Below are 13790 nucleotides of genomic sequence, written 5' to 3'. Positions count from 1 at the left end.
CTTTCAACTGTCCATCTATTGCTAGTTCTGTTTGTGCGTCAGTCAGTAAGAAACCTGCGACACCTGAAACAGAGGAATCTGATTCCTCATTCTGGCTTAAACTGCATTGCCCGAAATGTCAGCAGGATGATATCACTGGAAGAATATCCCCTGCTATGATAGCTAACCAGGTAAGTCAAAGTTTGTTGGAAAGGATCCTAATCTGTTAAGTTTCTCAGAATAAAAAAGATATGTATCGTTATGATTTGGCCTGCAGGACAGATGCTTTAGTTATTAAATCATTCTCATACCTTTCAGGTGAAAAGACAGCTTGATGGATTTGTGTCAATGTATTACAAAGGCATAATGGTGGTATGTAAAACCTTCTCGCCTCATTTTTTTTTCCCGTAATTCTGAACATTTTTCCTTATTAAGTTATGATTATGACGTTTTCTTGTACATTTTCCCTTCTACAGTGTGATGACGAGTCTTGCAAGCACACAACCCGCTCCCCCAACTTTCGCTTGCTTGGTGAACGTGAACGAGGCACAGTTTGCCCAAACTATCCTAACTGTAACGGAACCCTTTTAAGAAAGGTATATCCCCTCATCGACCTTATAACTCCTATCTTTCTATTGCTTAACAGACTAACAACTCTTGACTTTGAGCCTTGTCTTATTACAGTACACTGAAGCGGAGTTGTACAAGCAACTGTCATATTTCTGCCACATCTTAGACACACAATACTCTCTAGAAAAGGTTTCTACTTAACGAGATTCTTATATTGGTAATATGGATATAAATTTGTCTTGTCTATATCCCTAAAGTTATCACTGCCATTTGAAATAACAGATGGATGTTGGCATGAGAATTCAAGTAGAGAAAGCAATGACGAAGATAAGGCCTGCGGTTGAATCAGCAGCAGCCATCACTCGAAGTATTAGAGACCGTTGTGCTTATGGAAGGCTGCAACTCACAGACATAGCTATTTGATAGTTGTAATAATCATCTACATGTAACTAAATTAATCTTTTATATAATCTTCTTCAGACATCATTATAATTAAACTACTCAATTTTGTTCAGTCCTAAAGCTTATTAGCATAACTATAACTGAACATTGAAATCTAGCCAATACTGTAACTCACAAACATTTTGGACTCTTGTGTCTGGCAGGTAATAGAGGAACCATGACCAGTTTGACGCCGGATCATCATCATTTTCTAAAGCAGAGTGGCTGTGGGAAAGCACATTTCTTGAGGTGGTTCCATCGAGTGAGGAGCAGCAAGGAGAGTCTCCAGGTTGGGGTTCAGGTCTTGCTCTAAGGTCTCATTGATCCTTGTCTGTGTAGGAGGTAGAACAGGTGGTAACCGCATAGGGTTTAGACCTAAACCATTCATAACGGCTAAAGTCTGCATTAAGCAGTTATTAAGTTAAAATCAAATGATAGGTTTTGCAAATCAGACATTGATTGTATGTGATCCAAGTAAGTAATTAAAGAAAACCTGCACTTGAAGTTGAAGCTGCTTCAGATATTCAATAGCTTCATCAAGCATTGAGGCTTTGTCAGTCTACAAACAAAAGAAATACCAATCAAAACAAACAATGTTTCTCACAATCTCTGTTTCTGCAAAACAAAGAAAACAATGTATACCTTGTTGGAATTGGGTATGAGTTTCTGCAAAGCTTTCATTTTCTCGTTGATCTTGCTCCTCCTCCTCTGCAAAAAACAAAACTCAGCTTCTATTATTAAAAATCTTTAAATTAGGCTTCTTCTTTTGAAATTAAGAATCTTTAAAGGAGAAAAAAGAAGAAACCTTTTCAGACAAGTTGTGGAAGTGTGCATCAATGTTCCTCTTCAACGAATTTTTCTGTCTACCTCCATTTCTCTTTAGTGTTACCATTATATTATTGCATACAAAAAAAAAAAGACACTAATTTTAGTTTTGTTTTCTTTCTCAGCCACAAAAGACAGTGAAGTATCTTGGCAACTCCAAATAAAGCAAGTTTTTACCTTGTTTTCGAAAGCATATTTGTCTAGGCCAGTTTCAGAGACTCCATGACCGAGGGAAGGTAAGGTCTCAGCGGAGGAAACAATTCTCTCCGGTGGTGAAGAAGAAGGTTGAGTTATCGGAGTACGGGAAAGAATCTGCCGGAGAAAGCTGGAGAGTTCGTCGGAAGAAGATGGAGGAGCAAGACGATCACCGACGTCAGAATCACCCATATCTCTCTCTACTAACTCTGTGTATAGCTTTTTTCGTAGTAAAAGGTTTATAGGCGGGGGAGGTAGGTGCGTGTGGTCACGCCCCTAGGAGAAGCGAGTGTGAGGTTCTGAAGAGTGAGTGGCGTGTCGAATCCCTATAGACATAATCTGGTGTCTCTCACTCACATCACTTGTGTAGTTGTGTGTTGTGAATAGTTAGTTCCCTTCAGTAATTTTTATTTACTTCTCAACTTTTATAGTTAAAAATTAAAGAACTGAACAGATTTTTAACCCAAATTAAAGAAGGAAAAGATAAAAGTAAATATTTTTTTTGAACCACCAAGTATAAAAGGACAAACATTTTTGTTGTATATATACTTTTTTATCAATGTGATAAGTTAAATATAGATAAGATATTTAACTTTTTTAGTAAATGAAACGGTTGAAACAATAATGGTATTGATAAGATAGGCCATTGATAGCCATAAAGTATACCATTTAATTATTATTACGACTAAACATGAAATAGGACAATTACTTGGAAAGTAAGGTCTTGCAACAGTTTCACCATTTTTGACAATTTACAAAAAAACCCTAATCCTTTTTTTTTTCGCTTGTTGTCCTTGTCCCTCAGGTTTAAGAAAAAAAAAATTATTGAAATTTTGATAATATAATTGGTTACCACATAAAAGAGTTGAGTTTGGATGCAAATAATCTTTTACTTCATAAAAAAAAGGCATTCAACTTGCAAATAAGATCATATGTTCCTTATTCATTAGCATCCGAAGGGAAGATAATGGAAATAAAAGCAAAAGCAATGGTAGTCTGAAATCAAGTTAAAAATCCAATCTTGACATGTTTCTACCCTCATAAAACATTTAAACAACTTTCTGGTTGCAAAGGGGACACTTGTTCTTGACCATTAGCCAGCTCTTGATGCACTCGAAGTGAAAGTCATGCTCACATTCCAGTTTCGCAGCTTCTTCACCGTTCTTCAACTTGTGCTGACAGATCACACATGGCTCCGTTTCATCATTGCTGTTTTCATATGGCCTTCTTCTTAGGTTCTCATCAATGACTTCAACGGTTAACCCAGTGTTGACTTCTTCTCCTACATGTTCGGTGACATTCATCAATTGTTCCTAAAATAAATAAAAAATCATTAGTAAACTTTTCCGTATACAAACTCTACAACTCCTTACATACAACTCTTTATTCAAGAAATGGAACATATAATCTTATTAACGGGAGTCCTTCTAGTCTCTTACATAAATGCAATCCTTTGGAAAATTAAAATACAAATGCATCCGACTAATTTATCAATACTTGGAAGCATTATTTAACGTTCAATGTTATCTCTCACAAGTCACAAATTTGTAAGGTTCTAACTTCAAAGATACAAGTTTCACAACTAATAATGTGGTGAAAGTTTTTACATTTATTACATAGCTAGTAACTCAATACTTGATCTAACAAAAATCTATCATATGTAGATTCATTAAGAAAGTTAGATTTATCGTAATAGCAATATCTAATATTTTCCCACGCAAGTACGAAATTTTAAAATCAAACAAAAAGACGCGCGAAATGGTAACGTAAATTCCACGAAATATCTATGAAAAGAAAACAAATAATTCTTTCTCCATTTTAAGTGGTGTGGAAATAGTTTCCCATCTTAATTCCCCGAATACTACTATTTCATAAGCTCTACATATATTTTAATGCTAAGATATAATATACAATACCTCGGACGCGAGGATGAGTTGAGGAGAGGATACATCTACATAATATTCTTGCGATGCTGTTTCAGATTGCTCACTGCTCGATGATGACTGGAGCCACTGGCTGATGGATTGTTGATCCTATACAATTTCCATAAGTCTATTATATCCAAAAGCTTTATTCCTCCTCTCAAACAAGAAACCATTTGATAAAATAGATAATTACCACGATTGGACGAGGAGGGGACTCTACTGTCAGGCTATCATGGTTCATCTCAGCCGTTGGATCTGGTGATATGGCAGTAGCGTCAACAGTACGGTTATGATAGTTCATCTCAGCCGTTGGATATGGTGATGTGGCATTAGCGTCAACGACAGTAGGGTAAGTGTCCCATAGTTGCCACTGGTCTTCAAACAAAAGCCTTTGGTAGCTCATCTCAGCCGTTGGATATGGTGATGTGGCAGTAGCGTCAACGACAGTAGGGTAAGTGTCCCATAGTTGCCAGTCGTCTTCAAACAAAAGCCTTTGGTAGCTAAAAGAACTGTCAGCATCATCATCGGGAATCCGAGAATTGTCTCCGTCTTGATCCATACTTTTGAAGAAAAAAAAAATACTACCTGAGAGACGAGAGGTGCTAAATCAACTTATACAGTATAAATAAGGATTAGTAGTTAACCTAAGTTTCACCGTGAACTCTTGTCTTCAAAATGCAAATTACTTGAGTGGTCAGGATTGGATTTTTTTTGTTGATAAACTAATACAGAAAACAAGACGTTTATCACCACAAAATATATCAATTGTATCTCAGTTAAAGGAAAAATATCTAATACCAAATAAAGTTATAAACCATAAATAATGCACATAACTTTCATTTTTTGGGACAAGGATTTTTTGGCTACTTAAGGATAAAAAAAGGTCTTTAACAAATCTAATTAAGGGGAAAAAAGACCATGATTTACAATTGTTGTCTAGTTTTGAGTCCACAAATGTTAAGCAATTCAACACTAAATTTCGACAGCTAATCAAAACTAAAACTTTGCTAGATTCGGAAGATTTATTTTAAATCTGCATTTATAAATATAACTTTCTTACAATCATAGTTGTATTTGTTGACAAAAAAAAAAAAAAAAATCATAGTTGTATTTTTTAAAAGACGATATTTATATATTACATTTACTATCAATGAAAAACTATCATTTATAGTCAAAAATAGTAAATGTAAAAGTGTCTTGTCTTTTTTTTTTATGAACAAATGTAAAAGTGTCTTGTCTCTTTTGTATATTTCTGCTTTCAAACTTCATTAGAAGAAGGCTTTTCAATACAGGAGCGAGAAACGCAAGTTGTTTTTTCTATGATTCCATTACTTGGGTATTGGGGCTTTAAAAGAGAAAATTTGGGCCCAACTAACAGAAGCTAGTAAGTAAATACGTTAATGGGCCTGACATTATAGCGTAAGGCTGCGAATGAGAGACTTCGTTACACGACGTCGTTGAATAAGCTGGAAGCAAGCCGAGTATGGTACATCGTCATTTTGTAGTAATATCAGTTTAATATGGCGGTAACTTTTACTCTTTCAAATCACGTATTATTTTTTTAGAGTGGTTGATTAACTAAAAGATTGGATATGGAAATCACTAGTGTCGTATGTCTCTGTTGATGAATTTGTAAATGAAATAGGCATGGTGATCTAGACATTATTATTGTGTTATTTCCAGCGAGCGAGAGAGAGAGTGAGATGTTGCAGTAACTTTTGTGCGATCATATGAAAATAATGACATTATTTTCCTTGAAAGAAGCAAAGAGACAAGCAACAAGACAAGAGTGTCCCCACGCATGTGACCACCGTAACGTTAGCAAAAATGATATCAATAATAAAAATGTTGGGTAAAAAAATATTAGCAATTATAGACATTATTATCACATACAGTAAAACAAATGTTGATATGATAAAATCATCATTGCTAATTTTGACAAACTCTTCCAAAAACACATTGTTTCCACAAAATTCAAGTAGGTGTTGACAAAATAGTCACCGCGTACGTATGTTTGGTGTACACAACTAGAAACTGTATTGCTGTTTGTTTATTATAAAATGTTAAAACAAATGTATTGTCGCTCTAAATTAAGCTACTTTCTTACTTATGAAGTGGGTTAGCTCCTTTACTAATCGTTTCTCTTTTGGGAGGTGGGAAAAAGATTCAACCTTTGTCTAAGAAAAGAAAGAATACACAAAGCTTAATCTTTTTCTTTTGTTCCTCTGTTTTCTAAGGATTAACCAAATCGATGAAGCCCTGCCCGGGTTTTAGTACCTAAACATCTCTTTTGTCTTGTCTTAGAAAAACCCACTCAAGCAACCAACAACAACAGTAGATCGAAACATCATTCAGATTTCTCTCTCTCTCTCTCTCTCTCTCTCTTTCTCTGCATAAGCTAAGGAGCGATGTCGGCGTGCATCAATGGCTTATGCAGAGCCGTAACAGTCTCTCTTTTTTCCTTGTCCTTTTTCTTCTTCTCTTTTTCCTCAGCTTGCTCTAATGGAAATTGCCAGGTTCGTTTGATTCTCTTTGCTTATTATTCCTATTCTCTGGTTTATGGCTGCTATCAAATTGGTGTCTAAATCTTTTGGGATTTTGCTTTTTATTTGTGTGTGTCTTTCTCAGATGTTGGATTCATGCTCCTCAGCCACTGATTGTGCCTCAGGTTTGTATTGTGGAGACTGTCCTGCCGTTGGGAGCACTAAACCCGTCTGCACAAGAGGCCAAGCCACAATTCCAACTTCCATTGTAAGATTTTAATTAGGTTTCTCTATATTTTCCAATCTGAAAATAGGTTATATCATATAAGATAGTGTATAGATCATTTGGTTGTATCAAAAGAATTAAACTTTGAAGATGGATTCTGCTAAAGTTTTTATTTGGTTGTATCAAGATAATGTTGATCATGTGGTTGTATCAAAAGCTTTGAACTTTGAACATGGAGTTTGCTGAAGATAGTGTAGATCATTTGGTTGTATCAAAAAGTTTTGAACTTTGAATATGGGTTTTGTTGAAGATTTGTTTAAACTCTATGTGGTGATGAAATTTGTGTGTGTTCTTTTTGTAGATAAATGGATTGCCTTTTAACAAGTATACATGGTTGATGACTCATAATGCCTTTAGCAATGCAAATGCACCGCCTTTGCCAGGTGTTGATAGGATTACATTTTACAATCAAGAAGATACTATTACTAATCAGCTCCAAGTAATGTCCTTATTACCAACTCCTCTTATTTTGGATGATTCCTCTTTCTTGGGTTAAACTCTTGAATATGTTTTTTATTTGTTCTCTAGAATGGAGTTAGAGGGCTAATGTTGGATATGTATGACTTCAACGACGATATCTGGCTTTGCCATTCGCTTCGAGGCCAATGTTTCAATGTCACGGCTTTTGTAAGATTTTTCTTCAGCTTAACTAAATAACATGTTTGGATTTGAAAGTTGAAACCCGGTAGGATGGAAAATGTGAACTTTGGTTTCTTTTTTTTTTGAATTAGCAACCTGCAATTAACACACTGAGGGAAGTTGAGACATTTCTGAGTCAAAACCCAACAGAGATTATCACGATCATAATTGAGGATTATGTGCATAGACCTAAAGGCTTATCAACTCTGTTTGCTAACGCTGGTTTGGACAAGTACTGGTTTCCTGTTTCGAAAATGCCAAAAAAGGGAGAAGATTGGCCTACTGTGACTGATATGGTGCAAGAGAATCATAGGCTCCTGGTTTTCACTTCTGTTGCTGCCAAAGAAGAAGAAGAAGGCGTTGCGTATCAGTGGAGATACATAGTTGAAAATGAGTGTGAGTATTACAAAAAGTCTTTTAAGTCTTTGATATCAGAATTTTCTGTGAGAATAACCTTATCTTATCATTGTGTTAAAGCTGGGGATCCCGGGGTGAAGCGAGGTTCTTGTCCTAACAGAAAAGAGTCAAAACCTTTAAACTCAAAAAGTTCATCGCTTTTCTTAATGAATTACTTCCCGACATATCCGGTTGAGAAAGACGCTTGCAAGGAACACTCAGCTCCACTTGCTGAGATGGTTGGGACTTGTCTTAAGTCAGGAGGGAATAGAATGCCAAACTTCCTTGCTGTTAACTTCTACATGGTATTGAATCAATCATAAAACTAAAAATATGACAGTTTTTTTTGCGAGATCTTGCTAACAAAACCTTAATATTGCAGAGAAGTGATGGAGGCGGCGTTTTTGAAGTTCTAGATAGAATGAATGGACCGGTACTTTGCGGCTGTCAAACTCTTGCTGCTTGCCAGGTAATATAGCTTATCTACTTTCGATAACGGTACTTATGGATATGAAATCATATCGTTCAAGTATAAACAATCTGAAACGGCTACCTGAATTTTGGTTCTTGATGTTGTTTGCAGCCAGGAGCAGCTTATGGTTCATGCAAAAACGTTACTCTACAGACAAGAACTCCAAACATGGATTCAACGGCTGGAAGCAACTCAGGTGCAAGCTACACAGGTTCAGTTCAGTTCTCAAAATCCTTAGCTTCTGCTGTCTATCAACGAAACACCATTGTTGTCTTCTGCTTCTCATGGCTTCTTCCATTGCTGATGTTTCTACTATGACACAACCAATCAAAACCACTTGGAAAGATTCTTAGGTTAGAGAATCTTGATCACTTCTTTAACACGAATGAGAGATCCTAAGTTCAGGAAACATGGAATTGCCTTAGAAAGAGTGTCCGATTTTATTATTGCATTTGTAGACTGCAGAGTTAAAGGCAGAAATATTGTGTATGTGTGTCTTCAGCTTCTGTTGAATGTTTTGCAACTTATATACATATATAGAGACACAATTCTACTCCAATAGAAGCTTTACTGGATAATTTATTTATGTTATTGATGGGAGAACACAGAAGATATATGAAGATTCAATTTTATGAATTACTATGTACACAAACAAACAAGAGAAATGGGAAGCAAAACTAGACAGCATGCAACAATGGTGGTGGATTCTGAGCATTGAGAAGCAATTCCATGGGTTTAATCTGAAGTGCAGGACTGATGGTAAGTAAAGCAATGAAGCAATCCACAGGAACTCTAGTTCCCCATAAGTTGATTGATTCAAGTTTTCTGCATTTGTTAACAAGAACCAAAAGGCCTCTCTCTGTCACATGGCGACAACACCACATCCCAATTGTCTGCATAAGAGATTCCGAGTGATTCTAATGATTCTAGATAGAATAAGTAGATGGATAGGGAAGATTCTTGTTATACCTTAAGATGATGGCAACGTTCTGCAATAGCGAAAAGAGACTCATCGGTAATAAAAGTACCTCCTATGTTTAGGTGTTGCAATGAAGAAGTTCTTGATATCTGTCAAATAAAAATTCAAGAATCTCTGATATGATAAACAAATACTTTAAAAGATTCCAATTCCACATAATAAAAAGGGGAGTACTTTACCAATTGAACAACACCAGAATCAGTAATGGCAGTCATGCCCCATAAAGAGACAGAGTTTAAATTGGCCACACATCTTGCAGAAGCTATTTGGTATAAACCATTATCAGTTATATGACAACCCCATCTGCTTCTAGATCTGCAAACATAGAAAACAGAAGAAGCTCTATGAAGAAAACAGAGCTTGTATTTGACCAAGTCAAGCTCCCTAAAGGTAAAGTTGCCTTGATCATATTAGAAGAAGCAGAGAGAGATGTACATGTCGAGTTCTTTGAGGTTGTAAGCAAGATGAACGAGACGTGAAGTGGAACGATCGTCCATTGTCCAACCAGCAAAGCTCAAAGATTGTCTTCTCGCCATAGATTGATTTACAGCTTTCCTCCATTTCTTGCAAACACCACTTCCCCTATAAAAAAACAAAACTTAATTAAAATTTCTTACAAGAACTGAAAAAAAAAGGATCAAATAACTTTGCAACGATCAAGTTTGACTTACTGAGCCAAAACGGTGAAAGAAGTAACCAAAGAAAATATATAAGCAAGAAGGTCTAACGGTAAACGATCGATCGCTGCTTCTTCATACATGACTTTTATGTATATATATATGAGTTTAAGGATAAGAGCTTCTTCTTCTTGAATCAATACAACCTGCAGAAGCTTTTTTATTATATACCAAGAAAAGTATGTAAATATATGAGAATTTATTTTCAACTGTTGTTCATAATCATAATTGCAGAGGAGGAAGAAGAAGATGTTGTCATTTTCTTAGTTTAACTTCAGAAGATGTGGTCATCGTTCCGTCATAGTTTTGTACTCGTTTTTCAATTTTATTTATTTTTATTTTTTTTGAAATTAATACTATTTTTATATGATTTAATTAAAATGTTTTTATTACACGGTCCAAGATTTTTGCGTGGGAAAATTATATACTCTACATACATACTCGGTCTTTTTCTTTCTTTTAGTACGCCACGTGGCACGTGCCACGCCCGACGGATCTTAAAATACAGTATTTTAAGTGGTTGCTTCACAAAATATTTAAATGTTAAATTTGACATGACGTTATGTGTGAATTTTCTTTACTTCTTTTTACTTTTTTTCATTACGTTTCGTTCATTGAGTTTTTTGCAACAAGAAAAAGATTTGTCAAGTGTCAACTATTAATAGGTTAACTTATTCCATTAAATTACAAAACTCAATGTTGAAAGAGCAATTTCTCGAAGCAGCCTTACACTAACATCATCACATATCTATACTGATCTCGACCAAACCACCATCGCTGAGATCAATGGCGCGACGCCACATTTCCTCAGAGTGAAGTGCCAGGTTCACCGATTCGATTTTCCGCCACATCGATGGGTCTTTTGAGATTCTTCGCCACGATCTGCACACCATCTGAGCTTTCAGTAGATCAACCGTGCTAAGCCGTCCTAGAATCGAACGAGTTAACTCCGGTGGAAGCTCCTCCCACTCGCCGACGAGCGACGAAGATGATGATGATGAGGAAGCCATTTTTTTTTCTTTTTCCCTTTTTCCGAGAATCAATATGAGTGAAGGCTTCTTTCTTTCTTAGTTTAAAAAAAAAAAAGCCTAATAAGAGAGTTATAGGAGGCCCAATAATCGAATACAATTATTGGGCCTATGCTCACACAATTGTTTTTCTTTTTCTCCAGGTCAACTGTAACAACATCGTTAAAAAATTGCAGAGGCTTATTGAATTTGGTGAATCTTGAACACAAGAGAAATCAACGTTTTACACATTCAATCTACTGAACCAAATCATCACTCTCATACAACAATGTTCACATACTCGTTAAATTCAACATCATTCAACAATTTTGCCACGACTTGAGGCTGTAAGCAAGCCTGAAAATCAAGACTCTCTTGATCGATTCCTTGGAACACAACAAGTCTCCCGTTTAGATATGGTGGTCCAGCTCTTGCAGCTATCGGTTTACCCCAACCGAAATCGTTGCAGTACACATCGAACCGGTTAGAGTTTGTGACAACCAAATCTTTGCTACCAACAGAAACTGGAATCTTGATATTTTTCACCCACTTCTCTGCTAATTCTTTGGCTTTCTCATCCGTTTGTGACATCTCCATTTTGTTGATCTGCATAGCAGCCCAGCCTAGTCCGTGGTCCAGCAGCTCCCCAACCGTGACGGGAGCTATACCGGTCTGGCTCACATTCCCAAAACACTCTGCTTCTAGCGGTGGGTTTAGTCTTTGCCTCATGTTTATAGGTAACCTGCAATGAGTCTCTTCTTCTCGGCTCATGCCGCTGTGCTTAATCATTGAACGCCATATATGTGCTAACACCGCTTGAATAGACGAGATCTTTTGATCAGCCTCGTTGTTGGCTTTAGCTTCCAGTTTCAGAACATTCTCCTTTGTAACATGAAACATCTTCTCTTGTAAATTGGTTGTTGTTACAGAACTAGTTGCTTTTGTTTCAGGGTCTGGGATATGGATTGGGTAATCAATGCTAGGAAAGAACCAACCTTTGAGTTGAAGACGATGTTGGAAGGTCTCGAATCCTCCCGAATCCTTTGAACAAATCTCAGACCATGCGTTGATGAACCTCCAGATTGAACTGGCGTCAGCGACGGTAGAGTTGTAACCGAAGCCGATGAAAATCCCGTCTTTCATCTCGGTCACTTGAACCATAAGTAAAGATCTTGAGACACCGTGGTAGTTCTTGATTCCGGTCGCAGGAAAAAAAGAACTGAAAAAACCGGGGACAGAACCAGACAACTGAAGTACATCACTGATCTCGATGTTTTTAGCCTCGGCGTGAACAAACTCCACACCTGAAGAACCATCGCAGCTGATGAAAAACGAGACGGTGTCGTCGTCGTCGTTGTTGAGCTTGACAAGACGACCAGCTAGAGGATAGAAATGATCTAGAGCAACAGAGAGTGAAGCTTGTAATCGTGAGACGATTATGTCAGTTTTGAGATCAGGTTTGGGAAAGAGAAGACCTCTTTGAAGATAACCAAAGCGAAGACGAGCGAGATCCCATGGAGAAAGATGAATCTTCTCCTTCACAGTAGTCGGTTTCTTAACGTTTCTGGGATTTACGACGCTCTTTGAGGTTACCACCACCAATTCCATCTTTTTGCGTTTTTTTTTTTTTTTTTTTAACTTTTAATCAATGTGGTGTAGTAGTGGGTAACGTGAGGCTCAGTTTCTATATCAGGCAATCGTGAATTCTCCGGATGAGTCCATTAATTAATACGACCAACCAACAAGTTACATCATGTACTTTATGGTACACTAATAATTCAAGTTTACATGGACCTCAGTTGTTTTTCTATTTTATTTTTGGCATTTTGTGAGATGTATAATACAAACAAACTTAACCAAAAAAAAAAAAGAGGGTATAATACTGTTCTTAAAGACTAGGTTAAGGGTGAGAATTTGGAAGCTATATACTGTATGATTGGTTTGTATTTGCCAAATACTATTTGGCATGACTTTATCTTTTCTTTTGTTAAAGTATGACTTTATCTTTTCTTTGGCATGACTTTATCTTTTCTTTTGTTATCTTTAGTTGATGCTGATGGTGCTATACTGCTAGTATCATCATATTTTAGTGCATTACGAACACATGTATGTCAATAGTTTAACAACTAGAAAGCATCTTTAATTTATTTAACTTCAGTTTTTGGATTATAGTAGTTGACTAGTTGTTGTTATTTCTATTAATAAACAGAGTAAATAAACATGTTTATATATGTTAAAATATACGTTTACTAAAGATTTCAATAGAGAGACAGTTAAAACATAAAGTAGCTCCTATTATATTACACACACAGACAGAGGCAGTAGAAGAAAGTCTACCAAGACAGAACACACAATCGTGTAATTTTGTTGACCAAATCTAAAACAGAGCTAAACCCCGGGACGGTTCGGTTGTGTTACGCCTGTTAACGCTGCCTATATAGTATATACGGGCCTTAAGAAAAAGCCTTTGTCTTTTCTTTTCTTATTTCACAAAGAAATTTACAGAAATATTGAAAGCCCAACAAGAACCTATTAGATTACTTTCTGCTGAAAAAAATTTAAGTGGGCCTTGTCTTTTTCTATGTCACTTATCTTACCTATACTCATAATTTTATGATCTCGACCAAACCACCATCGCTAAGACATAAATAAAAGCTGAAAACTACATAATCACATGCACGGACACGAAAAGATATTATGTGCAGATAGATACAGACTTATATAACTCACCTGCTGTGTCAAATCTGCCACAAGCTTGGCTATGATAGACTCACGTCCTTGAGTCTGCCAAAAAATTGTAGAAAAAAAGGAGTCAAAATTCTTTTAGCCATCAACGAGAAAATAAACGGGGGCACAGGAATGAAACAATTGAAAAACTCTTCATTCAAAAAAAAAAAAAAAAAAAAAATTGAAAAA

General features: G+C 36.3%; 5 protein-coding genes across 9 annotated transcripts in view; 2 read left to right on the top strand and 3 right to left on the bottom strand.

Annotated features, from left to right (window-relative positions):
• Positions 1 to 1261, top strand: part of LOC104745042 (DNA polymerase alpha catalytic subunit-like) — a 7796-nt gene extending 6535 nt beyond the window's left edge. The window contains exons 3-8 of one of the 2 annotated variants that reach the window (XM_010466213.2): positions 1 to 170; positions 298 to 351; positions 456 to 575; positions 664 to 738; positions 832 to 977; positions 1155 to 1261. In XM_010466213.2, the coding sequence (XP_010464515.1) occupies positions 156 to 170; positions 298 to 351; positions 456 to 575; positions 664 to 738; positions 832 to 972 (405 nt within the window). In that variant the 5' untranslated portion in view covers positions 1 to 155 and the 3' untranslated portion in view covers positions 973 to 977; positions 1155 to 1261. Of the gene's footprint in view, positions 171 to 297; positions 352 to 455; positions 576 to 663; positions 739 to 831; positions 995 to 1154 lie in introns of both variants that reach the window. The other variant, XM_010466205.2, reaches the window with a different exon arrangement.
• On the bottom strand, positions 990 to 2312 carry LOC104745057 (transcription factor ALC-like). Its single transcript, XM_010466226.2, has 5 exons — positions 1993 to 2312; positions 1796 to 1867; positions 1633 to 1698; positions 1484 to 1549; positions 990 to 1390 (listed from the first exon to the last, which is right to left on the bottom strand). The coding sequence occupies exons 1-5, from the start codon at positions 2200 to 2202 to the stop codon at positions 1202 to 1204; spliced, it is 603 nt and encodes a 200-aa protein (XP_010464528.1). The 5' UTR covers positions 2203 to 2312; the 3' UTR covers positions 990 to 1201.
• Positions 6327 to 8789, top strand: LOC104745024 (PI-PLC X domain-containing protein At5g67130; the record flags this gene model as incomplete). The annotated part of the gene is given in 8 exon segments (XM_010466185.2): positions 6327 to 6451; positions 6564 to 6686; positions 7006 to 7143; positions 7233 to 7331; positions 7436 to 7739; positions 7821 to 8044; positions 8122 to 8208; positions 8323 to 8789. Coding segments are annotated over 8 exon segments (1290 nt in total). The 3' UTR covers positions 8530 to 8789.
• LOC104745033 (F-box protein At5g67140-like) lies at positions 8771 to 10156 on the bottom strand. The gene is made up of 5 exons (XM_010466197.2): positions 9862 to 10156; positions 9626 to 9772; positions 9370 to 9505; positions 9181 to 9279; positions 8771 to 9104 (listed from the first exon to the last, which is right to left on the bottom strand). The coding sequence occupies exons 1-5, from the start codon at positions 9948 to 9950 to the stop codon at positions 8889 to 8891; spliced, it is 687 nt and encodes a 228-aa protein (XP_010464499.1). The 5' UTR covers positions 9951 to 10156; the 3' UTR covers positions 8771 to 8888.
• LOC109124892 (uncharacterized acetyltransferase At3g50280-like) overlaps positions 11058 to 13790 on the bottom strand; it is a 3822-nt gene continuing 1089 nt past the window's right edge. For all 4 annotated transcript variants that reach the window (XM_019238994.1, XM_019238996.1, XM_019238997.1 and 1 more), the window contains one exon: positions 11058 to 13658. In XM_019238994.1, the coding sequence (XP_019094539.1) occupies positions 11154 to 12482 (1329 nt within the window). In that variant the 5' untranslated portion in view covers positions 12483 to 13658 and the 3' untranslated portion in view covers positions 11058 to 11153. The remainder of the gene's footprint in view (positions 13659 to 13790) is intronic.

Source organism: Camelina sativa, chromosome 2 (genome assembly GCF_000633955.1).
Source record: "Camelina sativa cultivar DH55 chromosome 2, Cs, whole genome shotgun sequence".
NCBI lineage: Eukaryota > Viridiplantae > Streptophyta > Magnoliopsida > Brassicales > Brassicaceae > Camelina > Camelina sativa.
This window is presented reverse-complemented; position numbering and strand designations above follow the sequence as displayed.

Bases quoted from the DNA above. Each gene is read 5' to 3' on its own strand.
- LOC104745057 (XM_010466226.2), bottom strand. From the start codon at position 2,202: ATGGGTGATTCTGACGTCGGTGATCGTCTTGCTCCTCCATCTTCTTCC. The intron at 1,868-1,992 runs GTAAAAACTTGC...GTAACACTAAAG, and splicing joins AATATGCTTTCGAAAACAAG to AGAAATGGAGGTAGACAGAA. The intron at 1,391-1,483 runs GTTTTCTTTAAT...TGCTTAATGCAG, and splicing joins AGCTTCAACTTCAAGTGCAG to ACTTTAGCCGTTATGAATGG.
- LOC104745033 (XM_010466197.2), bottom strand. From the start codon at position 9,950: ATGTATGAAGAAGCAGCGATCGATCGTTTACCGTTAGACCTTCTTGCT. The intron at 9,773-9,861 runs GTAAGTCAAACT...GTTTTTTTATAG, and splicing joins TCTTTCACCGTTTTGGCTCA to GGGAAGTGGTGTTTGCAAGA. The intron at 9,105-9,180 runs GTATAACAAGAA...TCTCTTATGCAG, and splicing joins AACGTTGCCATCATCTTAAG to ACAATTGGGATGTGGTGTTG.